We start from the raw sequence: 26,391 nt of genomic DNA, 5'->3' as shown, positions 1-26,391 counted from the left end.
TGCCCAATGGGGCGATGAAGGTATACAATAAAAAAATAATCACGGAATACAATCGGTAATGTTAAAGGAATTAAGCGTTCATAAAAATCACATTTCTTGCCACAAACGTCTGTTTCCACCGCCATTCCTTATGTAACGTGCCTTAAAGCTTGTTGAATACAAATTAGCGTATCATTCAATACTTCCAAGTGGGAGTGTATGGCGTTGTTATCATCATGTGTCGATCGCAACACGAACATTTCTCTTAACATATATAGATGTCTGTAAATATTGTCGCCTTATACAGCCACCTAGAGCACAGCATCTATTTTGCCTTCGATTGTGCTCCCTTTATTTTGATCCCCATTGCGATTCTTCGAATGAACGGCCAGTAATCCGGAGTATGTCATTACGCAGTCATCCCAATCCCAGGCATCCCAGTTTGCACTCCGCTATTTACCGCTTCTATAGGTTTTACGCTTGTCCTGTTTCTTCCGCTTTGTGAACCACCTTTTCCTCAAGCTTGTCTTCCTACAGTTTAGGCTCATATAGGTTAGTACTATTAAAAGTTATAGGGAAGAATCTTGGAGCACGATGAAGAAATCCGAGGAGTGAACGACGATAGGCAACGCACGTAACCGGGACAACGAGGGGGGGTCTTTGTTTGGTGACGTCACTCGCGGACGTGCTTGAACAGACAGCGCACTTAACGTCGTACTTAAAGGGGTCGTGAAACGGTCGCTTTACAACGACAACGCGGCACCATCGGCAGCCACGTGCGCTAACTGTATCATCAGCCCGAGTGGACCTGCATAGACGCTTTTCCCATCGGGGAACGCGGAACTCTATGGCATATCGAGCACGCGCACGAGGCGCTCATCGGCGTCTGCCATACGCGTCCCACAAGGACGCTGCTCAATATGACGTCAGAGTTCAAGTTAGCGCTGATTGAGTATGACAGAGACGCTGACGGGTGTCCCAGTTGCACGCACTCGCAAGTACCGAAAAGTTCCGCGTTCCTCGATAGGCGAAGAATTACTTATGATGACGTCACCTAGTTAGTTCGTGTGGACGCCAGTGGCTTCGCACAATTGTCGCTTTAGAGCGAGCGTTTCACGACCCCTTTAAACAACCAAATCACTACACCCATATGGCAGTGTGGAAACAACTCAAACAAATGCCACAAAAGTGCGCGTTCGCATATGACCCGGCCGTCACCGACGGCGAAAGCACGACGACGTATCCTTCGTTTGCAGGCTGTAAACAATTTCCTGTACTTCGGCAACTTCACGGTTTCTTGCGGCATAACGGGGCACGCAGATAAACGGATCCGGTTACTAAGAGCGCCGAGTAAAGACACTTATCTAGGAAGTGATGCAGATATACCCTCCCCCCCCCCCTTTTTTTTTTCTTCCAGCCTCAAACTTCGTCGTTGGGTGAGTGAACCCGTAATGCCACTTTAATGGGTCCTCCTGCTATGACGCCAGCAATCTTCAACAAACTCGGCGAGTTCATCATTCTGTATTGTACCCTGTGAAAGTGTTCAGTCATTCGAAGCATAAAATGACAGGAGATGCGAGAATTATTTGCTTTCGTTTATATATATATATATATATATATATATATATATATATATATATATATATATATATATATATATATATCTGTACATCGACCTCATACGCACTGCCTTTTTGTAATCGTTGCTTCAAATAACAAAGTTGTTTTTTTCAAAGTTTACAAGAACTGAAGTTTGGGCGAGTTTGTATACTCATTCACATTCATTATTTAGAGCTATATTCAGATGCAATCTTACTCATAGAGCGATAATCTATTCTTGCTCGTTTTTGTTTTTCAGTCTTCTGCGCTACGAGTTCAATATGGATTTGTCAAAGCTATTGCTGTTTAACCATAGTCGATCTGCCTGTTCCCGTTGTCTTAGTATACGTCTGGGCCTTCTTTTTGTGGAGGACTTGTATATACTATACGCTGAAGTTTAGACTAAATAGGTAACGAAGAACTTTGCGTAAAGCGTCTGTTTCATACGTGATGTTCGTCGATCTCAAACAGAACCTCCTGCCTGGACCGATTGTGTTCGGCGAATTGTCTAAAGTGGAGGGATTTTAATATATCCCGCCAACCAAGGTGGCCTGACACGTTTTACATGCTCGTATGATGATGTACGGCGAAGACTCAACATTGAAAAAAAAAAAGAAGAATGTCACTGTTTAACATGTAGCACTAAAAGCAATGGTGGTAGCATTTCAGCATTATAAGAGTATACAAGGAGAAACCTGCAGTGCTTAAGTCTATCAAACCACGCTTAATGGCGAGGCCAAAGGATAGACACTTCGTGTCGAAAGTTGGCTGCTTACGCCTCAGAAGCTCGACACAGAAGAGACGTGAAGTCGAGGAGACGGCCCAGTTGGTGAAGAAGTGCGTGCTGCATACTTCAAGCGTTCCATAAGGACATCGTGAATTCATTTGCTAAGTGACAAACGCTTACTTTTACATTTGTTTTAGGGAGCGGGTTGAGTCGTAAAAGAAGCGATGATCATAAAACAAGCGACAAAAACTCCGCGAAGAAAGCGTCACGCGTGGACTTGAACCTCGGTCTGCAGTGCGCGGAACTGTAAAGACCGGCGCACCGTTGTTACCTAAGCCATCGAATTGCTCGCCGGAAAGATAATGAGGCGAAGGTCGGCCAGATATGGCTGCCATATAACGGGTCCCCCCCTTCCACAGAAATTCATAGTCGGCGATAAGTGAGACCGTTCCGCACTCGCTGTTCACGACTGCGAGATTTTTTTTACACCAGGGTATCTTTGTGGACGCCGTGGCTCGCGCCATTTTGGCCGCAGGGATTCTTCTTACGTGCGACATTGTTGGCTGTTTACGTGCAGCGTACGTCCGGTATATATACCCGGTGCCTGTCACTTCCTTGCTATAGTGCTGTGTGCGATGAACTATAACTTTGTGCAGTCATGAAAGGAGTCGCTCTTTTCATCGCCTTGCTCTGCGCGTCGAGCACCCTATGCCTGGCGCAGACGACGTCAGTTGCGAAAGGTGAAGTCATGTTCTACGTTTTTTTTTTTTTCGTATGCCGCAAACTGCAAAGTCACTCACAGACGTGAGTTACCTCTCGGCTTGGCTGTCTCTCGCTTGTCTCTTAAAGTGCATCGTGAATGGTGGTAACTGAATTGGTTAAGAAGGCCACTCGTCTGATAATAGCCTGCCTATATGACCGCTAGTGAGGAAGTGAAACGACTAGCCGGCTCCCCTGTGCTTCACTACTGTGACCTTCTCTCGTTTTTCTCATCGTTCAGTTCTCTTTCTCGCTCTCCCATCAGGGCAGCCAACGAAATTCATCAGCCTGGTTAACTCCCCTTTTTCCTCTTATCACTTATCCCGTTTACTCTGCACATCGTCCGCTGAACCCTGCCAGCTCGAGCGTAGGCGACAAAGGTACTGTTGAAATTCTTGGTGACAACAGACTTGCGGAGACAGCTGTATATATACTGTTTACCGTGACTGACGCGTAACGTCGCATAATACACGAAGTGACTGACTGTGCAGTTTCGTAAAATGATCTCGCTCTCTGTCTCTTTACACCTTTAACTTTCAAACTCACTTGTTCCTTTTGCCATTGTAGGGTACATACCCGTTATTTCGACCTAGCTAAACTCCATGCCTTTTCCTCTCTCCTGTTTTCTTTCTACGATCTACCATGGCTCAGTTCAATGGTACAGATATCGATATTTGTTTTCTTTTCGATCTACTCCTAATGTTTTTTTGTTTTTTTTTCGTAGTGCCCTTCAGATTATTCTTTCCTCAATAGCTTCTTGTGATGATTGTAATTGTGTCTTTCAGTATGTACCCAAAGCACTTCTGGGTACACCCAAAGCCCAGCAGCGTAGCCAGGGGATGGCACACAAGATATGCCAAAGCCCCCCAACCTGACTGCGCTCTTTTCTGAGCACGCTCGGGTTCTTTGTGCACCCGGCGGTTTGCGTGTATACGCACCGAGTGGGTGCTCTAAATCTAAGCCTCTTGTTGGAAAATTACCACCCCTCCTTTCCGCTCGCGAGACAGCTGATGCAGTAGGTGCTATCAATGTAAGTATAGTCGATATCATGGAACTGTTACGAAAGTGTGCCTCGATAATGAGCCGTATTCAAATGCTTATCAAGACTACGAAGTATATACGGGTACGGTTGCACGGCAATCAACGAGCAGTGTTATTCATGCAATTGAAATTTCAAGCGCGCGATCTGGAGCAAGGGCAAGTCAAAGGCTGACACCAGTAGTTGACGCTCTCTTGTCGTTGCCATAGAACCAATTGAATGTAAATAAGAAGAAAGAAAATTGGATGAAAAAATACCCACCCGTGAGCAGGAGTGCTTTCACACTCGTTGTTTGGCTTACAGATGGCGCTGACTGTCACTCCTACTTCTAAATTCACATATAAACCCCAAAAAGTGGATGGAGGGAAGGCCGCTGTGGTAGCTCAGTGGCTAGAGCATCGAACGCGTTATTCGAAGGTCGTAGGATCGATTCCTGCTCACGGCTGGTTATTTTTTCATCGACTTTTCTTTCTTCTTATTTACATTCCATTGGTTCTAATACTTTCCCCTGTACATTCCTTGGCATTACTGTCTGTTATATCTCATATATATATATATATATATATATATATATATATATATATATATATATATATATATATATATATATATATATATATATAGGCACTTGTACATAGCTCTCCATCTTACTTACGTAATACATGCTATAGTCCTCAATCAATACAATTACTGGGTCATGAACTATCGGCGAAAGTTCGATTTAGGGACAGGACAACCGCCTTCTTCTGCGCGGGGGCATTGGAGCGGCGCCGTCGCTGCAATTGTACGGCAAGCGCCGGAACTGTGAAAAGTGATTGAATGCACCCGTGAAGGTTGATTACGTCTTCAGAATGATGCTACCTTCAAGGATATACGGGGAAGCTCTAATACAGCGAATATGAGGTCTCGAAGATAGGAAGTCGGCGGCTACCAACGCAAGCTGATTCCACTATGAGATATGCTACCGATATAAAAACGGGCTTCTCTTTTTCCGTGGACGACCCATAGAACGACTCCGGTAGATCTTGACGCGTCGCCGAAGTGCAGTGGTTGCAAGTCTTGACAGCGCATATCCCATATTTCAGGCTATATATTCATAACTTAACATAGCCTCATATTTATCGAACCTACAGCCATTTTGTACGAATCAGTGCTTTTTAACTTACCAATGATGGAGATCAAGCAGCACTTCACGCGGCTCTTTTCTGGTTTTCGTGTTTTGTTTTGCGTTAACACTACAGTGCCATATCGCGTTTAAGATCCGGTTCGTCATGCTATGTGTTCCCAATCTTTTCCCCTGCTGTGTAGCTTACTCACACTATGTTTTCCCTGTCCTTTTATATTGTTTTTTTTTTAATGTTAAGGGGAAATCTTTACAAGCCTCCTCAAACGTGAAAATTGATCAACTGCGTGCCACGCCGGCGGCAGCTATACTTGTGACGCAAAAAAATATCTCCTCATGATCATGAAGCACTCTTTTCACGCTTTTACAGCTTTCGCAAGTTCTGCACAGTATTTTGTTTTTGGTGCATCCTCTCTTGCGCCGTTACCCTGGCAAGCTTCAATTGGTAGCACTGAGGTCTCTGTCTCAAAGCAACGGATGTGTGCATCGAATTTTTCACGCTGCGAAGAGCTGCATGTCGCTCCGTCTGTTTGGCGTGTCACCTCTACACGTTTGGTTATCTCAGTGTCTGTATAAAAGACAACGACGAGCGTTTCACTCATCGAGCTTCTCTATTACCATGGCATGCAACGAGGAACAGGTGCCAGATGCTCGTTCGCCTTGAATAACAGCGTCTTATCCACGGCAGGTGTGTCAAAACGGCTCATACACAGTGTCGATGCATCCTCAACAGGCTCGAGCTAAGCTGACGGTTCCCGGTGACGGCTGGAAGGCGGGTGAGGTCAGGGCCTTTTTGCACTATAGACAAATACGCCGCCGTGGAAAATCCTCAGCACAGCGTCCGGCAAAAGTTTCGGAACAACGTGCGGCGCCTTCACAACAACTCCTCCGATTAAGCCACTGCATGGTTCGCACGAAATATCCCACTCGCATAGAAGTGCTTTTCGCACAGACGCACTTGCAGGGGATCAAATGTGAAACCACTGCAGTTTCTTGTCTATAAAATGTGTCTCAGCTAGAAAGAACACTACATACTCACCTCTCTATCTCACCATCGTCATCCATTATTCTTTCTTTTCCCCTTTCCCTTCCCCCAGTGTAGAGTAGCAGGCTAGAGCAAGCTATCGCTCAGGCCGACCTCTCTGCCTTTCTGTAAATAAACTTACCTCCTCCTCCTCCTCCTTGTCGCAGTATACAGCGCGCCCCCACTTTCCCCACCGTTCGCTGTCTAGACAGCCAGAACATAGATACTTTTTTTGTCATTTTCCTTAATTGGATCGACACCTAGATGCGCAGCCTGTGCGCGGCACCCTTTTCGATCTTCGGACCCAACATGCACAACACCAAACACACGATGAAAAACGCGCATTGACATGCCGCGGTGTGCGGCCACTGTATGCCCGATGCCCCCGACGAGGACGTTGCGCCGCCCCGCCAACCTCCGCTTGCAGCGCACAAAGATTTCCCGCCGAGTTACGGCGCAGCTTCGTGACCAGTTATGATGAGGATGCAGGAACACACCAGCCCCTAGCGAATAGCCTCAAATACCAACTCGATAGAAACTCGAATGGCGCTGTTAAAGATAAATTGCAAAGGCCAACACTTCTCAGCGCACTGTTGGTGCACTCCAACCACGTCTGCTCTTTAACGTATGCTCAGGGCGCGACACAGAGTGGTACTTTTTTTCTTGTTACCGTTTTGATCACTCTTGATTGATTGATTTGTGGGGTTTAACGTCCCAAAACCACCATATGATTATGAGAGACGCCGTAGTGGAGGGCTCCGGAAATTTTGACCACCTGGGGTTCTTTAACGTGCACCCAAATCTGAGCACACGGGCCTCGACATTTCCGCCTCCATCGGAAATGCAGCCGCCGCAGCCGGGAATCGAACCCGCGACCTGCGGGTCAGCAGCCGAGTACCTTAGCTACTAGACCACCGCGGCGGGGCGTTTTGATCACTCTTACACCGTGGTTCTGATGTATCTTGGTTTTGTGTGCGATGCACATACACACAGACTACTGGATGAACAGATTAAGAGCAATGCTGTACCACCGCGCTCTACTTCATTTTCGATCCTCATCATCACGACCAGCCGGCGACACACAGTCGGACGAATTAGAAGCATTCCATAAAAATCTGCGACAGAGTGCTACCCCGCCCATGTGACAGATCACAGTCAAGATGTTGCTATATAATGAGCACTAAACCAAGACCACACACGCTCACATGTACAATCACAATCAATCATAAGTGAGACGAGTAGCACTTTAAGTAAGTGATAGTCTAGAAAAACTGCAACACCCCCCCCCCCCCGCGGACCGCTTTTTTAAAATCAATTTCCTTTTTTTAAAGTAACACAAGAAGACCCTTCGACGTGTGTCATCGTGAACATATGCAACTATAACAGCTACGAATTTGAATACGCTTCCACTGCGCATTTAATTAAGCCAGCTAGTTAAATCGAATCCAAAGAGAGTTTCCGAAATTATACAGAAGTAAACGCGTATTGCATATAGAGATGGCTGTGCCACAAAATATTTAGATGTATGCTCACTAATTACGTAAAGACGCGTTCCCAGTTATGCTGCAATTATTAGTCTATCCCATACAACTTGACGTGTTGTTAATACATTTTTACAATATCCCGTCTCTTTTTTTTTTTTTTTTGCAACATTAATGGCTGTACCTTCTTCACATGTAAACCTCCACTTCTTTTTTACTTTTTTTTCACAAGTACATTTTCCGAAAGAAGATACAGCACACGGGAGCTTCGGAAGAGTATGTTCTCGAACAGTAAAGCAGTGACTAAATAAGTTACGTTACACGACCGCGTAGATGTCACAAGCAGCGAACGGCCCGTGTTCTTCTGCTACTGGGGCACCTGGTCGCACTACCGCAGTGGCGCCGGCAAGTTCTCGGTTGGCCAGATCGACCCATCACTGTGCACCCACCTGGTGTACGCCTTCGCCAAGCTGGAGAATGGAGTCATCGCAGCCTTCGACGCCTACCTTGACTTAAAGGACAACTACGGACTCGGTAAGACTCTTTTTCTTCGACGTATCTTTTGCGTGATGTGCTATGAAACGTCAAATTAATGGAAAACGACCCTTGTAGACGATTTTCTTGAAGGACCCCGCCGCGGCGGTCTAGTGGCTAAGGTACCCGGCTGCTGACCCGCAGGTCGCGGGTTCAATTCCAGGCTGCGGCAGCTGCATTTCCGATGGAGGCGGAAATGTTGTAGGCCCGTGTACTCAGATTTGGGTGCACGTTAAAGAACCCCAGGTGGTTAAAATTTCCGGAGCCCTCCACTACGGCGTCTCTCATAATCAAATGGTGGTTTTGGGACGTTAAACGCCACAAATCAATCAATCATTTTCTTGAAGGGCCTCGCTGTGTTTACATGCAATACGCGGCAGTGTATAAATGGCCTGCTCTGACGTCACCTAAGCCACCATGTTGGAGGACCAGCAATATCGGGAAGTTGCATTTCTTATGGCTCCACTGTTGAGTCATTGATAACTCATTGATTTTTGGTGTCAGTGAAGCACTCTGGCCCTGATACATGGACATAATCATGAAGCCAGGAGCGTGGGCAGATTTTTCTTTCTTTTTTTTTTTAACGGACGGAAGAGGGGGGGGGGGGGGGGGTCACTCGCATCACCTGAAGCGGGGCCCGGGCAGGCACATGTGGCGCGTGTGTCGTTTTGAGGTATGTGTGTCATGGCAAAAAAAATAGCCGTCCTAGCTCGGCTATGCCAGGAAATACGTAGCGTGAGCTACGCAAGGACAGACTATAGCTAGCAAGTGAACTCACTTGAGTCAAGCGCCAGATAGTGACACGTCATTCCAGGAGCTCCTGCAGGCCTTCTATACGGCGCGCCAGCTCATTGCCGAAGCTAATAAAATTGCTCGGTGTTTCGTACTTTACTACTGCTGCATATCTATATCCTCTGTGCGCTGCTAAGCGGTCTAAATGAGATCCGAGAGGCGTCAGCGACCCGTATGCACGTGCCACGTGTGACCATCGCGCCAGCAGGCCCACGTTGACTTCTTATCCGATAACTGCCACCTATCGCTGGCTCAAAGGTTAATAATAAGGAAACCAGCGCTGGAGTTCCTACGTACGTTGAGCACCACCCAGTCGAGCGCGGTCGGAAACATTCGGGCGTACAAACAAATACTAACGTGAACCATGCCACCGTGCGCGATGATCGACGAGGAAAAAGATGCTTCGAGACCGGCGTTACTGTTGTAGTCCCAAATGCCGCAAACACAAAAAGTTTTTAATAAAAAAAAATAACCCAGACCGTGTATATTTGACTCCCTCTGGCATCGATTTCCATCGATGCACACGAGTTGGTGCTTTGAAAAATATCAGAATTATTTTAATTAAAAGGTTTGCCTTGAAAATGTTCAAGAAAGCACATGAAAACTTAGGCTGCGTAATAATCGCGCCGTATATTACACACAACGTATCTATTCGATTGTAACATGACCACGATTGTAACGCGAGGGGTGACATTTCATTACCTCTAGGAAGAAAAGAAAATAGAATATCGGTACCCGGTATGGGAGGGTCGGCTTTAGTATCAAAATTCGGAAAGAAAAAAAAAACTATCTCGCCGAAGGGGAACCCGGACGAGTGCGAAGCAGCCGCGATGCGCACGGCGTTGACCCGGTTGAAACAAGCGTTGATACGGGTGCTTGAAGAGCGGTACGAAGCGAAACTTTGTGTAATCTAGAGAACGTTTGTTTGACGCGCAATGACACGGGAAGCGTCTTCAGCTTCGTGTAAGATTTATCACAGATAAACGAGCCGAAAGAGTAGACAGATTTCTTTGCGCGTCCGTAGCAGCCGCACGGACGCAGCCTGCTAGCCATTATTTTCAATGACAGGCCGCATCTATGCGTACGCGCAACTAAATAGTGTTTCCACTCAACGTGCGGTCGAGCGTTGCGGGTGAAGTGAAAGAGAGAAGTGTGTTTGCGAGCTTGTAGAGGGGCCGGCAGCTGCTGCGGGTGAGAGAGAAAGTGACGTCAACGCGCAGCTGCGACTTGACCTACTTGGCACCGCTCCAACGCCTGCGACGAGGTGGTTTGTACAGACGTACGGGGCAGCGTTACGCGGGCGAGTCAAAGAGCTGCTTCGCATCTCAAAAAAAAAAACTCGTGTCAAATTACAGTACATACGGTATTATATGTGACTGCCACGTGCACATCTCCAGACTGGTTACAAGACGATGACTGCTACAAAAATAGTGGTGATCTACGCATGTTCCGTTACTGACCCCACACTGCATGTCAACTACGGAAACAATGCACCACAATGTCAATAATGACGAGGCTGTTCAAAGGCACTTTTTTTTTAAATATCAGGCTTGGGCGACGGCGAGTCGACTTCGTTAAAGCACAACCGCTGCGGAATGTCTGCATTTCCGCTAACGCCACTAATCTCCGCTTTACACTGGCCTTCCATGTGAAGGTTGCCTTAGACATTCATTTCACCATTCAACGTCAGCTTCAAAAACTTACTTTAAAGAATGCATGCGATACAAGCATTTTGTGGGTTCACGCTATATATAGTCGTTGAACACACCGTAAAGGAAAGCGCGCAGCGAAACAGCTTCTGTAATATATAGTGGAAGGGCTATGACTACCAACTACGCAAATGATATGTTCTAGCATAAAACAGCTCTCACTGGGTCCAACGCTATCTCAGAACTGCGTGAGAAACTACTAATTTCATTTCAAAGCGGGCTCGTATACAATAAGCAACGTGCACACTACGTCGAGATTCACAAGCGCTATTTGAACACACCCACCTGTAATTTTACGCCGTACAATGCTTGACAGTATACGTCGAAAGGTCACTCTGTTTCTTGCGCGTCATAGACGTACAACGCCGTTCGGACAGCGTCCGTTCTTTCGACAACACAGTCTCGCAAAGGTATCCGACAGCGCGCACCACATCGCTGAAACCGTAGCGGAGAATAATCGGCTGGTATCGTTGCTCGCCCGCTGCGTTGCACTTTTCAGCGCAATTTTCAAATATTCGCGGGTCTTGCACGTTCCGAAGTACCTAACACGACGCACATCGGGCAAAGCAGGGGTGTGTCGTATGAAGTTCATCAAGCGTTTCAGTGCGCACGACGTGTACGAGGGCACGTTAAAACGTGCCTCAGTGCACTTCGCGGTGGCTCTGTCCGAAAATCTGGTTCTCATCCAGCTCGTCAGTGTGGCGCATCACGTAAAATTTAAGCACACCGCACAAATTTTAAGCGCGCCACCTGGGTAGCGCAGGCTTCCCATACGCGCTTCACGTAATCTTTAGCGCTTGTCTTGTGACACGCGTTAGGCATCGGTTATGATTTTCTGTTCAGCGTTAACTTTGTCTTCTTTCCTTAAATTTCACGGCTATTCTTCGTGTGCATGACTAACGGAAGACGACGTGAAATTTCTGCGCAAACGTAGATGAACATCGGCTGAAGTGTATAGGTCCTGTGTGCGCCCGTTAATATCTTTTTATCTTGATTTGATTGATTTGTAGGGTTTAACGTCCAAAAAAAAACGATACGATTATGAGAGACGCCTTAGTGGAGGGCTCCGGGAATTTCGACCACCCGGGGTTCATTAACATGCACCCAAATCTGAGCACACGGGCCTACAACATTTCCGCCTCCATCGGAAATGCAGCCGCCGCAGCCGGGATTCGAACCCGTGCCCTGCGGGTCAGAATATATTTCTACCTTGAAAGCAGTGTCCATGTAAAGAGCGTAGCCCGATCTTTTTTTTTGGGGGGGGGGGGGGGGTGAGAGGGAGGCGTACTCAAAGGCACAAGCCCCCCGAGCCTTGCTCGAGTTCTGTGCGTGTGTAGACCACGCCGCCTTATAGACGAACGATTTTGCATCGCACTACCGACTGTACTGACAAGACGTTCTCTTGCCTTACCTTTCACTTCTTCCTTCTCTCCTCTCTTCTTCCCATCACCTCTACTTCCCTCTTCCCCATCCCTAAAGGCGCTGAGCCGTGCCAAGACGTTCTCTTGCCTTACCTTTCACTTCTTCCTTCTCTCCTCTCTTCTTCCCATCACCTCTACTTCCCTCTTCCCCATCCCTAAAGGCGCTGAGCTGTGCCCCCGCGACGGGAGGCAGAAAATAGCGTCTTTTTTATCTATTCCTCTATCATTAAACCCCCTCTCTCTCTATCTTCGCGTGTACGTTCGTATGTGCGCGTGTGTACACGCGCAAAACTTTGAAAGAAAGATCGCAAGGATTCATCCACCCAAAGCCCCCCCCTCCTCCTCCTCCCCTTCACATACGTCAATGGTTCATGGTATTGTGAATGGCATTTTGCGCGCACACACACACACACACACACACACACACAAAAAAAAAAAAGCGGACAAGAAGGAAGGGAGCACAGACACGCGCAGACTAACAAGTTTATTTTCAGAAAAAAACACACATATATAAGGCAAATACACGTGCTTATGATTACAGATTGGCGGTTAGATAATCTATCTCGACTTTATCTATAGGTTCACCGATGGCCTCGCCACACATACGTCAGCGGACTTATGTACGAAAAAGGCCTCAACGATCTCCCGCGCGGTCCTATTTTTGAGCCTCAACAACACTTCCGTTTCATTTAGTAAAGGTGAACCCTTACTGGGAACTCTTGTGTACCGCGGAACCTACCTTGAGAACCCCCGGTATATGCGGTAGCTTGAGCGTCTTTTGTGTGACAGCGGGACACACACGTCCCTCTTGTCTGTCTGCCAAAAAAAAAAAAAAGAAGTGCTTCCCACATCATTCGTTGCCATTGGCGCAGCTTTAAAACACGGTTATATTACCTGAGTCTTCGTAATCTCGAGGAAAATTCTTTTACCACACTTTCACAGGGCGGTTCGAAGGGCAGATGCAGTTTTATTATGGCGTTGAATTTTGGTCATTCAATTTTTTTGCAACAGCATCTGAATTTTGCTCTTATTAAGATATATATATGGCCCCGCCGCGGTGGTCTAGTGGCTAAGGTACTCGGCTGCTGACCCGCAGGTCGCGGGTTCGATTCCCGGCTGCGGCGGCTGCATTTCCGATGGAGGCGGAAATGTTGTAGGCCCGTGTGCTCAGATTTGGGTGCACGTTAAAGAACCCCAGGTGGTCGAAATTTCCGGAGTCCTCCACTACGGCGTCTCTCATAATCATATGGTGGTTTTGGGACGTTAAACCCCACAAATCAATCAATCAATCAATCAAGATATATATATAAAACGTATCAATCAAGATGTTGAATAATTCCCCCGCCCCCCCCCCCCCTTTTTTTTTTGCTGGTTTCTGAGAGAGGCTATCTTAGCCCCTATTCATCACGTTTTCGTAAATTTGAGTAATAATTTCACCGATAAATGCACCGATACTTTCCCCTGCGGCGCCCCGCCGGGGTACACAGTCTAGTGGCTAAGTATACTTGGCTACTGACCCACAGGTCACGGGATCGAATCGCGGATGCGGCGGCTGCATTTTCGATGAAGGCGAAAATGCTGTAGGCCTGTGTGTTTAGATTTTGGTGCACGTTAAAGAACTCCAGGTGGTCTAAATTTTCGGAGCCCTTCACTCATTACCATATGGTGGTTCTGGGACGTTAAACCCCACATATCAGTCTATCTCCTGCAAAATGTTCTCGCTCATCCCTCAGTAGAGTTGTGGATATTGAGGCATGAAAGTATATTTTTTAATATCATATACCTATTGAAAACTCGGCAAATCTTCAGGGACAACATATGTACTTGACTATTTCAGCAGCAAAAGAAAGGACCGTCAAATTAACCAAAAGAAATAAATTCGGCAGACCACACGTACCTGGGAATCGACGTTATGCGAAGCATGCGGAGGGAAGGTGATCGTGTTGCATTTTTTTTATTGAACAACACGTCATGAAATGACGCTAAATATATGTACATATGTTGCACGCACAGACGTATGTTGAAGAGTTGGAGATGTTTATATAACCAGTTGTTTGCACTTACGCAATTATGTCAACTGGAAAATGTGTATTAGCAAAGCTGATAGGAAACGCTGATGCTCGCGATGATGCTGGCCCAGAACACTACTTTATAAATCGACCTCAGCGCATTCCAACTAACCACAATTGACGTTAACCCGACGTGACATCTGTATCAAAGGAGCACATATGTAATGTTTATAAAATCGGGTAGGCACTGTAAGCACTATTGACATTTCACGAAGATTAGCGTCTATTTGAAAAGTAGTTCCGAGACCTGGCGTAGCTCTGTGGTATAGAATGCTCGACTGCCACGCAGGATGCTTGGGTTCTATTCTTGCTGGGACTCTGAAATTTATTTGCATTCGTTGGGGGGTCAACGCTGCCGATGTGAGGATTTTCTCAACACTGAAGTTTATTCTATGCTTTCGTTGGGTCTACGCTACCGATGTCGGGTGTTCCATCGGTCGACGCTATAGCCGATGGCGAGTGCCGCTAACGCGTTAAAATTGCCCATGTCTGTTCTCGTCGTTCTTGGGTAGATAATAAGTGTCCAAGTGTCAATCACCTGTGTCAAATGCCCGCATACCAGCGGCACATCACCTTTCACACATGAAAAGATAGATAGGGACCGGAACTTGCAGCTGAAAAACAGACACAAAAAAATAGTTTTTGTATTAGATACAGGGGCCACCAAAGTGAAAATGTCGCGTTATGCCACGTGTCTCGTTTTACTTCCCCCCACCCTACTCTTAATGAGTAAACAAAAAAAGAGCCACACTGAAAACTCATACAAAATGCATAACAAAAGACTGATGGCTTACGAGTAGATTTTCAAGTTTTACTTTGAACAAGCGGAAGGTGTGAAGATGTGTGATATGGAAATTCGGCTTGTTTCAATTCAAGGTTCCTATAGAATTGCTACGGAAATCGCTAATAAGGCTGCAATAGATTTTTGTTGGTACGTCTTCATGTTTTGATGCGCAGCCAGGTAGGACATCATTTAAAACCCCGATGTGCTTTCTTTACTTTTTATTTTGTCTACTGTTTTTTTTTATTGCTGCACATCCCTTCCTTTCGTGTTCCTTTCTCTCTTGTACATAGGTCTGTCCATGCTCGAAGTGAAGCAGCTGTTGTGTATAAGAATAGAGAGCTGAACTAGTTGGTAGTAATACATTTTGGCAAGCATTTTGACAAGTCCTCATCTATTTTATGCGCGCATAGAATTCTCACCAAACAGTAGTTGCTAGTTCCCGCATAACTCTGTGTTACGTTTCATTTTTTTTTTTTTTTCGGTCCGTGTCTTACCTGGCAGCGGATCAAAACATGAGCAGCGTAAATCTACCACAATATGACGTAAGCTTTTGATGCCAAAAAGAAGAAAAAAAAACATGACGCGTTTATACTCGTTTTGCGACAGGCATGTACGAGAAAGTGAACAAACTCAAGGTCGCGCATCCGCACCTGAAGACGCTGCTGGCCATCGGCGGCTGGAACGAGGGCTCGGTCAAGTACTCGCAAATGGCCTCCACCCCGGAGGGCCGCCAACGCTTCGCGCAGAGCGTGTTGAGTTTCCTCGACAAGCACGGCTTTGACGGCCTCGACCTCGACTGGGAGTACCCGGCGGCCAGGGGAGGCGTGCCACAAGACAAGCAGAACTTCGTGTTGCTGATACAGGTACGCGTGTACAAGCGAACGAACACGCAACTCTCGATGGCAGTTGCGGCCACGAACCCTCGTTGTACACTAAAAAAAAAAGTAATGTGACTCTATTTTTGTCTGAGTACTGCCTTGCCATGTGTATGGATGTATTTAGAAGACACATGAACTCTCTTTCATCATCGGACTCTTTTGGGAGAGTCGTGGAAACCAAAAAGAGAGTGAGCGTGTCTTTTTAAAGAAAGTGATATACATGGCAAGTCAGGCCTCTCGCAAAAAGAGCGTTTTTTTTTCCGATGGTAGCAAAATCGTTTCATACAATATATATATATATATATATATATATATATATATATATATATATATATATATATATATATATATATATATATATATATATATATATATATATATATGTATGTATGTATATATGTATGTATATATGTATGTATATATGTATGTATGTGTATGTATGTATGTGTGTGTGTGTGTGTGTGTGTGTGTGTGTGTGTGTGTGTGTGTGTGTGTGTGTGTGTGTGTGTGTGTGTGTGTGTGTGTGTGTGTGTGTGTGTGTGTGTGTGTGTGTGTGTGTGTGTGTGTGTGTGTGTGTGTGTGTGTGTGTGTGTGTGTGTGTGTGTGTGTGTGTGTGTGTGTGTGTGTGTGTGTGTGTGTGTGTGTGTGTGTGTGTGTGTGTGTGTGTGTGTGTGTGTGTGTGTGTGTGTGTGTGTGTGTGTGTGTGTGTGTGTGTGTGTGTGTGTGTGTGTGTGTGTGTGTGTGTGTGTGTGTGTGTGTGTGTGTGTGTGTGTGTGTGTGTGTGTGTGTGTGTGTGTGTGTGTGTGTGTGTGTGTGTGTGTGTGTTGTCTGCCGTACTTCCCCAGTGCTCAGCGACGCTAGTCTCCGCGTGCGACTGTGTGCAAAGCGGGAAATCCGCACAACATCGCACACGTTTACAATGCCGGGGTCAGCTTTAACTTGTATACGTTGGTCTTCCAAAACCCCCATTTGCAGTGCTAGAACTTAACCGTGGATTGTTCGTGTTCCACTTGAGGAACTGAAGTGATCTGCGGATCCAGAAGTGGGGGAGAGGGGGGGAGCAATCCGACATCTTGACACCCTTCCTTCCATAGCTGCATTTTTTCAATGTACAAGCTGTGTGTGGGTGCTGACACCCCATGCTCAGCTTTTAGGTATCAACTTCCAATGAGCTGACTCCCCCTCCCTCCCGGATAAATCATATTCACCCCTGACTGAAGTTATTTGTTACTGTGAGATCAGATAAGTAATTAACAATAATTAAAGTACCATTGTAAACGCAGTGTATCGAATGTAACAAAATGATATTCCGATTTTCATATGCTTTCTGCTTTCACGTTATCCGTTTTTGCCAAACTTCCACGCAGCACGCGGTAGAGTATTCCGCCCTACCACTCCTTTTTCGGGGCACCTCCGTTTTTAACTGAATATACCGAAGTGCATTTGAAGCCCCGAAGAATTCGTTATAACGAAGCATTGCTGTGTTTGCTTTCGCATAGGAGCTGCGGAGAGTTCTCGGTCCAGGACGGCTCTTGACGGCGGCCGTCTCTGCCGGGGAGAGCATTGTGGACGGGGCATACGACGTGCCAGCGATCACAAGGTTTCGGTCATCCTAATGTGAAAAAAAAAAAACTTCACGCACGCTTTTGATGCATGCACGCAAATTGCACGTGGAATGTTAATACGCCTTCTCATATAATAGCGACCGCTATCGGATGTCATGTACTGCGCTCTAAATTCCAGGTATCTCGATTACGTCTCCGTAATGGCGTACGACTTCTTCGGGGCTTGGAACAGCTACACGGGGCACTGCTCACCGCTAGGCATTCGCCAAAACGCCAGCGAAGAAGAGAAAAAGCTCAACGTGGCAAGTATTATTATTATTATTATTATTATTATTATTATTATTATTATTATTATTATTATTATTATTATTATTATTATTATTATTATTATTATTATTATGCCTAACATTGTTTGTGTATTGTTAACCTGTTCACCTCCCACCCCTGCTACAGCCCGCAAGGGCTAGCAGTATTGTAAATAAATTATTATTATACTAACCGAAACAAGCGAGGCCATGATCTTTTCACGAGGGCTCATGTAAATTTAAGATTAAAATAAAAAATATGCTTTTTCGTTACGCGAATATTCATTAATTAGCTTATTAAAAAAAGAAGAGAAAGAAAAATGCATAGTGAAACAGTTGCGCGCATGAACTTCAATTTATAGGAGTAATATCAGTAGTAGCAGTCAGTAGCAGTAGTGAGCTTTAGTTTTCTTTTTGCAAGTACGTCATAATTTCCATCTCTTAATGGCAATAACTTGCTTTCTTAAGAACTAGACGTCTGGGTTGCAACTATGTAATAATTACACATTCCCATGCATTAATTACTGCTAATTCGTATCGATACATACATACATGCAAACATGCTTGATTCGCATAATATTATAATTAGTGCACCTTGTGCAAATTCGTTTCTGTACATTACATACATGCATACATACGTACAAGCAAACTGCAAAAATATCTGCTTGGCATAATAGTATAATTTGTGCACATGGTGCAATTTTGATAAAGTCACGCTTGATTTAAGATTTTAATTCGGGTAATCGCGAGCTGGAAGCTACTTTTTCTTTCGCAGTTCTTCAAAGACGCTTGCCTTGTCTTGCCTACACATGGAGTCACTAAATTACATTGAACGCATAGCATGATCAGTCAGAACCGTTTCTTTGTCAGTTCCACGATATGTGTTGAATGAGTCTACACTATCATATTTCAAATGTGGCGCTACGGCTCAGCACTGTTACGTCAGTCTGACGTCACGGACTACCACGTGTCTTTCTTGAAGTTAGGCTGTTGCAATACAGTAGATGGTCTTATAATTTGCAAATTGAATCAACGTTTGGCGCAATTCAGCAACGAAATTAAAGAGGGGTTCGAACAGAAGCCGGCCAAATCTATTACGTATAAGGAGCTAATGTCGGAACTACGGAAAGGAGTCGCCACTTTCTTTGCACCACTCCCCCGATTCGCGGTGTGAGCGTGCCCTCTGCCGTTTGAACCGGACTGCGCGGAGGAATACATGTGCAGTAGCTCCGTCCTCGTCTTGCAACTAATGCCCTCTGCCACGGAGGAAGGAAAGACCTTTCCTTCCTCTGTGCCCTTTGCCAGAACGGTGCTGCCCTCTGCCGTTTTGGCAGAAGGCAGCACCGTTTTGGCAGAGGGCATTAGTAGCAAGACGAAGACCGAGCTACTGCACATGTATTCCTCCGCGCAGTCCGCTTCGGCTTGTGTGTCGAAATACAGCCGTGTTTGAATATAGTGTTACTCTGTTCGAACACTGCATACAATTTGCTACCCCTGCTTAGACAGCCATTTGTGGGTGAAATTCGTCACAAGCTCCATCGGCGAGTCATCAACATAGCTGGAGGGCAACGAGCGCTCACCTGAAAACGAAGATGCCATTTTGGGCTGCGAGGTGCATCGTGCACGTAACACGTGCGACGTCTTCACGCCGCATAAAGTAGAACAAATATGAATATATCCTATACTGCATGTTGCGTCTCTTTGTGAACATCATAACGTTTTTTTTGTTTTTTTTACGATTTTCACTGGGAAAACACGACCATATGCTTCAGTGGTGGCGCACGCCCGCTTTGGATAATTCTTTTCACTGCCAAGAAAAGTTGTTCTAGAGAATCGACATTGCCAGAGCGCAGGCTGCCGACGCTAGAGGCATTTTGCGACTTTCGGGAAAAGTGCATATCTGAAAAAAAAAAAAAAGGCGGATTGATCGCAACGAGTAACCTAAAATCTCTAAGAACGCTTCTGAAACGTTCGCGCAAGATATCCACGCCGTGCAAGAGTGTGCTACCGCCTCCGCAAGCGCGCGGCTATGCACTTTCTTAGATTTCACAGAAGTTGTGCTGTTTTTATTTTAAATGCGAAGCATTTTGTTGCGTACTGTAAGCACTTTTGGCATCTATCTATCTATCTATCTATCTATCTATCTATCTATCTATCTATCTATCTATCTATCTATCTATCTATCTATCTAGCAGCTTACATTTGGGTGCTAGCGTTTGGGTGCTACCAAAAAATTAGCATGGGAGGGTAAGATGGTTTGACGAATATGCGACGCGCTGGTCAAGACATGAATAATGTCGCCATTTCGTCGCGTACGCCTTCAAATACTTCCCGTCAGGCAGTGGCACATACCCATGAACGGGTATGTGACGCTGGTATGCGGGTATGTGCCACAGGTGATTGGCACTTAGTATCTACCCACTAACGACGAGAAAACACATGGGGAATTTTAACGCCTGAGCGTTAGGGAAAACCTGATATCGGCTGCAGCGTTGGCCCGGCGAATGCAAAGAATTAATGTCAGGGTTCCAACAGGAATCAAACCCGATCCGTGGCATTCAAGCATTCTACCATAGAGCGACGCCAAGCCTCGAAACGGCTTTTCAAATAAACAGTAGTGAAAGGCCAGTTGTGGTTGCTGTGCTGGCTATCTGATTTCATAAGGCTTGCATATGTATTCATTTGATATAACCGTCACAGCGGGTTAACGTCATATAGTTGGGCGCCGCCGTGCGCTGGAGCTGATTTATGTAGCAGTGTCCAGGGCTACCGTCCTCGCGAGCACCAGTGCTGCATATCAATTTATCGCTTCTGGTGAACTCATGTTCCTGTGGACATCGTTGAGCAAGTGCAAACTGGTTACACCAACATCTGTAATTCTTCAACATATGTCTGTGCGTGCAACATTTTTACATATATTTAGTGTCATATCATGACCCGTCGTTCAACAAAAAAAAATGACAACATGGACACCTTCCCTCGCATGATTCGCATAACGTCGATTACGTGGGATCTGCCGTTTTTTTTTTTTTCCCTCAGTGAAAACCATTAAGTAGTCGAAACTGCACCGGTAGAGGCACTAATTCTTACCTCGATCAGTTCATGAAAAATGTATTGCTCCGCAGGAGACAGCCATGAAGATGTGGCTCAACAAAGGTGCGGAGCCGAACAAGCTCTTGCTGGGCATGCCCCTCTATGGTCGCACCTTCACGCTGGCCAACCCGAGCAACGACGGCTTCCTGGCTCCGACAGTTGGTCCCGGACAAGCCGGTCCCGTGACCGGAGAATCAGGCTACCTCGGCTACATTGAGGTCAGCATTGTTCCTGTGACTGCCTTGCTGTTGTCAGATAGGAAGGAGACGCAGTGTCCGGAGGCACTTTGTCCCAGAGTCTCACGTAACTCATCAACCCATCACCATCCGTACGTATGTCCCGGCACTACCTCCCTCCCAGGGTTTGTTAAGAGGGAAGATTTATTTTGGGCAGAGGCCCATACTGCCCATACCCTGGCAAGGAGGCCGCCGGACGGCGCCAAAGAGACGCAGCCTGCCTCTGCTGTACAGTAATCCGAGAACTTTGCCTCAATGAACATTTTCCACTGTGCATGGGTACGTCACAGCGTGACGTCACCGGCACAAGTGCAAGCTAACATTCTCGCTTATGCGCATCAGCGTGGTGTGGTTTCACGCATCTGACCAAGTTTTCTTTCTTTTTTTCTCACGCTTAAACTTCAGCTTACTGTGGCAAGATTAGATAAGGTAGGTGCCAGATAACATAGATGTGTAGTAAACTGCGTGGCGAAATACTCGCCGCGCTGGCTGTGGCGGCTTCCGCGAGGAACTAAATTTAAACACACGTGCCGGCATGCGCGAGGAACAACGGTATATTTATCGAAAATGTGCGTTGTTTACTGTAGCATACAGTGGGCGTTGAAAGGCATCGGCAATGATGATTCACCTTTACGAACGGAGAGTATTGCGTGTGGTGTCACTAGTGTGTGCTGTGTGAATAACGATGTCCCTTGTTTGCGAAAACACTGGCAGCCGTTGCGGACCGCTGGCAGTAACCTGCTGTCGATGGAACTTCACGATTCGACATTTTAGTCAAGGTAAAGTGCATTTGACGCGATTTTCTGCAGGTGCATACATCTCAGCGTTTGCGCTGCGTGCAGAAAAAAAAATTGCATATCCACGGAGGGAATGATGATGAGAGCGGGGAAGCTTCGAAGGGTTTCATCGACAAACCGCGAATCATCCGCTGGCCGCGTCCGTCCGTCCACCTGTTCATCCGTCCATCTAGTGAAACACTCCAAGTACCACCATCCCGCACCTTTTCATTATATAACTGCAAGTACCGCCATCCAGCAGACATTCGAAGGACTAAAACGAGAGGTGGCTGCTACATACATGAGAGGCACGACCCACGCCTTGAGGGGCCCTGCAACACTTTGTGAGCATGGTCAGAAAACGCTGCCGATCGGTAGTAGAGGCTCCCGACAACACGCGAGCCACATATAGCACAGCACGTGGCCTGGAATTCACAATACATTATCAAAGTCAGCTAAAAATTGCTTTCTCTTCTCTCGACAAATCACGTTATATGCCCAATAATCACACGTCAACGACCCATATATAAGCCACTGGCTGATTTGAACATGGCGCGCTTGCTTGTTACAGAGATCGCCGCGGGAGGCCGCTACTTGTCCATGCGTGCGCGCGATCACACTGAAAAGCCACGCATTCGAAGAAAAAAAAAGAGAGAAATAAAGTGCTCAAGGTCGCGAAGCGCGCGTGACGTTTTCCTCTGGCCCTGCCATCCTTCCCTGCTCAGCTTCCAGCGCTTTCGTCGGGACGAGAGAAGAGAGAATGCAATTGCAGCATGCGACAAACCTTTGTAACTCCACTCGCACTGAACGGATTCTTAAAATTTTTGCGGCGTTGAATTCGTGAGGCAATAAGCTCTTCCAGTGAATTCATTCCATGGTTACTTGAAAAAAGTGTTTCAAGGCCCCTTTAAGCAGCTTCGCCCCTTAAAAAAAAAAAAAGAGTGCATTATCTCCGGGCTGAAATATACGAACATCATAAGCTATTAGCATGTTTTAACTTTGCTGAAGCTGCACATACGCTGCGCCAGGGCGAAAACGCAAACTCAATAAATGTATAACTCGTACTACCAAGACCCGAGAGGCCGACCTAAACCCCCTCTTATTAGCCCCAATGTCCTTGTTGCCTAGTCACCTACATCAGTGGCGCACCGACGGGGGTGGGGGGCTCATAAGTTGTAACCCCCCCCCCCCCCCGTAAGTGCAGCCTTGTTTTCAAGTTATTTCAATCCAAGAAGTGGCTTTGAGGGCGAAATTCCCCGATTTATTCTAATAATTATGTCGTATACACATATCTACTCCTTGATTGAAAGAGCAGAAACCGCATGCTCTGTGGCACTGCGTTCACTTCTAGTGAAGCACCTCTGCGCGAGAAAAAAAGATGCTTTCACGAGTCATCAGTCTGACCGTTCTACCAAGAATAAAATAAGAAGTCCAAGAGGGGCTGTGCAGTACTCCCAAGGGGTGGTAAAAGGAAATTAGGGTCAGGAGAGAGAGGCCACCAGGTTCACTGTTTTCAGTTTTTGCACCACTAGTTATTAGTTGCACCAATCTTTTTTTATAGGACATTAAAACAGAACACTGAATTAAACGTTTGTGAATTCGAATGCTAAGGCAACCTGCTTTTATGAGATGTATTCTATTTGTGTTAAACGTTTGTGAATTTGCGGGCACATGCATGTTACACGCGAAACAAGAATGATAGCCAGCTGTAGCAGTAAAAACATATCAGGCTCTACACAACTGAGTGCTCTTTCCTCCAGTCTGAAAGCAAATAATTGTGCGATCCTAGAAAATAATAATAATGAATGTTGCTTATATGTTTTCTGTGTACTCCTTGCACACTTATTCTGCAGACAAGCAGCCACTTACCCAGATTGAACCAAAGCGTTTCAGAAAATCAAACACTACATCCACTAATGGCATGCATGCTGCTTGTTGCCCTAAAATGGTGGTTTGATTATGAATTTCTCGTGGCCACCTTGCCAAAATTGCTGTGCCGTTTGTGCCTCCGGTAATTTTCATCGCAGTGATTCATAGTGGTGCTGTTTCGTTCCTTTTCACACTGTCAGAAACTCGATCGAATGCCATAGATTTTTTCGCCGACTTGCAATTTTTCAGATATGTGCCCAGCTGAAAGCATCTAAAGACTGGAAAATAACCAGAGACCCAAGGGTGGTTGCCCCAGTAGCTGTGAAAGGAAACCTGTGGATCGGCTACGATGATGCTCAAAGCCTCACGGCAAAAGTAAGGAATTCGATAGCTGCTAGAGTGACAGGTGCACAGCATCAATTTCAAGAACGTGCTATTTAGATAAAATGGCTTCCATAGTACTGGCTCAATAAGCAGCGCAAGCAGAAGTGAGCAAGCACATTAAGTTACTTCTGCTTCTTTGACATGACTCGAGCTGCAACATAGAACCGAAAAGTTTTGAGAATGCCAGGAGAAATGGTCACAGGAAGCTATATCAGCCCTCCTAATTTTTGACATACTGCCCCAGTTCACTTGCAAGATAGGGTAGTATCACCTGTGCCATCTTTTACATAGGCCACATAGCCTTCTACTGCAGACTACACAATGCCAGGTGGGCTCAACAAAACACACATGCCTCCCCCAGCCACACCTTAGCAGAAAACAGCTCCTGGGGGAATTTTAGGAAGGTGACCTATATATCTGATAAGCTTTGTACTTTCAATGTGTCTAACATGCGTTCCAGAGGAACATGTTTCGAGCAGGACTGACTCCGTACAGACCTCGCACATGCTCATGTTATTTAATTCATGCCTCCCAAGATAAACATGCATTATGTAAATAATGCATGTTTATCTTGGGAGGCATGAAGTACTCTTGTGCTTTGGTGGCAATGCTTAAAGTGGCTAATAATGCAATTTGTTTATAAGAACGACTTTAGTTACTTCTCGCACTAAGTTTTCTTTCTTTTGCCAGGGATCTTGCCAATACCCTGGCTTCGTCATATACTTAGCGGAAGCATATATGGAGGCTCACTTCAAAGCACAATCGGAGATTTGCTTGCTCAAGGTTGACACAGCCTCTTGATTACATCAACACAAAAGTTTAGTCTCTATATGTTACGAACGATACGAGAAAGTGAAAAGCAATCTGCTTAACTACAAGAGCAGTTTCTAGAAATGTGTTGCTTTCCTGCACAATAGGTCCTGTTTGCACGGTCCCTCGGCCTTGCTGGTGCCATGGTGTGGTCCATCGAAACAGACGACTTCTCAGGAACATGCGGAGGAGCGAAGAACCCCCTGCTGAGAGCTATAAGAGATGCACTTCGAAGCAACACCACCATATCACTCCCGACCACAGTAACAAGTTTGCCGTCAACAACCCCAGCAAAGTCAACACCAGCAGAAACAGTGTCAACTAAAGAAACTAATTTGCAATCAACGACATCAGAGGCTTCTAAATCAGGAAGTGACACTAACGTCAGTGTTGTTACGACAAGTGTGCCTACATCAACAACAGCCGCACCAGAGTTAACATGTCCTGCTGATGGCTTCTACCCATATCCAAATGATCTACACCGATTTTACCGGTGCGTTTTGCTAGCCGGTGGCACCTACGCGATCTATGTATTTGACTGTCCAGCGGGAACAGTTTTCAATCCCTCTGTCAGTGTGTGCACATTCTAGGAACGTACTGTTTGTGTTCTGTACACACCAGACTCTGGCATGTGCTGTCTATAGCAGGTGCAAAGGTCAAAAGCTGAAAGAAGCTTACACTGCTTCTCTTTAAACCTTCATCTTCTTATCAAGAGCCTTTGTGCCAGTAGGAAATCCACTGGAGGTTCAAGTGGCCTTAAATGATCCCTATAAGAAATGTTTTGTTTTTGTGGAGTTGTGGAAGCAATAAATCATTTTTTTCAATCAGCTTTGTCATCGGCAAGCTTGCTTGATGAGTTAATAACATTCAATGCGAATGCAGAACTAAGCATAACTGTATAGCAATCTCAGTAAACGCGTGAATTCACAAGACAGCTTAACTAATGTCTGCGAATATTGCAAATAAAAGAGACATTGAACTTCACTTTGCTGCATGTGTTTGACTTGTTGATGAGGCTGACATGTGCAACTTCACACAGACTCAATATAACGAACACCGATATAACAAAATATCAGTGATAATGAAGTAAATGAAAAATAGCTTTGCCAAAGATACAGTATTAGGAATAACCTTTATAAGGAATTTTTTTGATATAACAAACTTATTTTCTTGTAAGATGCAATTTTGTTATAATGAGGTTTGAGTGTATAACTACTAAAAACATTTATAGTTACATTGGAATAATGGAACTACAATGAACCACATTTCACATAGCAACGGAGGTAAAGCAGTCGTATGTTTCTACCAGTCCATTCAGCTGAAAATGTTACGTTTAACTATGTTTGCCTTTGCATTTTGGATTGTCATGCTGCATCAAAATATGGTATAATAATATCAGTCCACCTAAAACACTGAAATTAAATGAAGATGAAGT

The 26,391-nt window shown here is 45.6% G+C and overlaps 2 protein-coding genes across 4 annotated transcripts in view; one reads left to right on the top strand and one right to left on the bottom strand.

Annotated features, from left to right (window-relative positions):
- Positions 1–11,170, bottom strand: part of LOC119159386 (uncharacterized) — a 61,417-nt gene extending 50,247 nt beyond the window's left edge. The window contains exon 1 of one of the 3 annotated variants that reach the window (XM_037412127.2): positions 11,052–11,170. Coding sequence is in view for 2 of the 3 variants with exons in the window: in XM_075865088.1 (XP_075721203.1) it covers positions 2,355–2,463 (109 nt within the window). In the remaining variant the exon portion in view is untranslated. Of the gene's footprint in view, positions 1–2,354; positions 2,479–11,051 lie in introns of those variants that run through there. The other 2 variants (XM_075865088.1, XM_075865089.1) reach the window with 2 other exon arrangements.
- Positions 2,745–25,940, top strand: LOC119159383 (chitinase-3-like protein 1). The gene is made up of 8 exons (XM_037412124.2): positions 2,745–3,045; positions 8,065–8,265; positions 15,647–15,903; positions 17,418–17,518; positions 17,662–17,785; positions 20,914–21,099; positions 24,012–24,137; positions 25,064–25,940. Exons 1-8 carry the CDS (start codon positions 2,964–2,966, stop codon positions 25,544–25,546), a joined length of 1,560 nt encoding a protein of 519 aa, XP_037268021.2. The 5' UTR covers positions 2,745–2,963; the 3' UTR covers positions 25,547–25,940.
- Positions 25,941–26,391: the final 451 nt, after the last annotated feature.

This window comes from Rhipicephalus microplus, chromosome 1 (assembly GCF_043290135.1).
Source record: "Rhipicephalus microplus isolate Deutch F79 chromosome 1, USDA_Rmic, whole genome shotgun sequence".
Lineage (NCBI taxonomy): Eukaryota > Metazoa > Arthropoda > Arachnida > Ixodida > Ixodidae > Rhipicephalus > Rhipicephalus microplus.
This window is presented reverse-complemented; position numbering and strand designations above follow the sequence as displayed.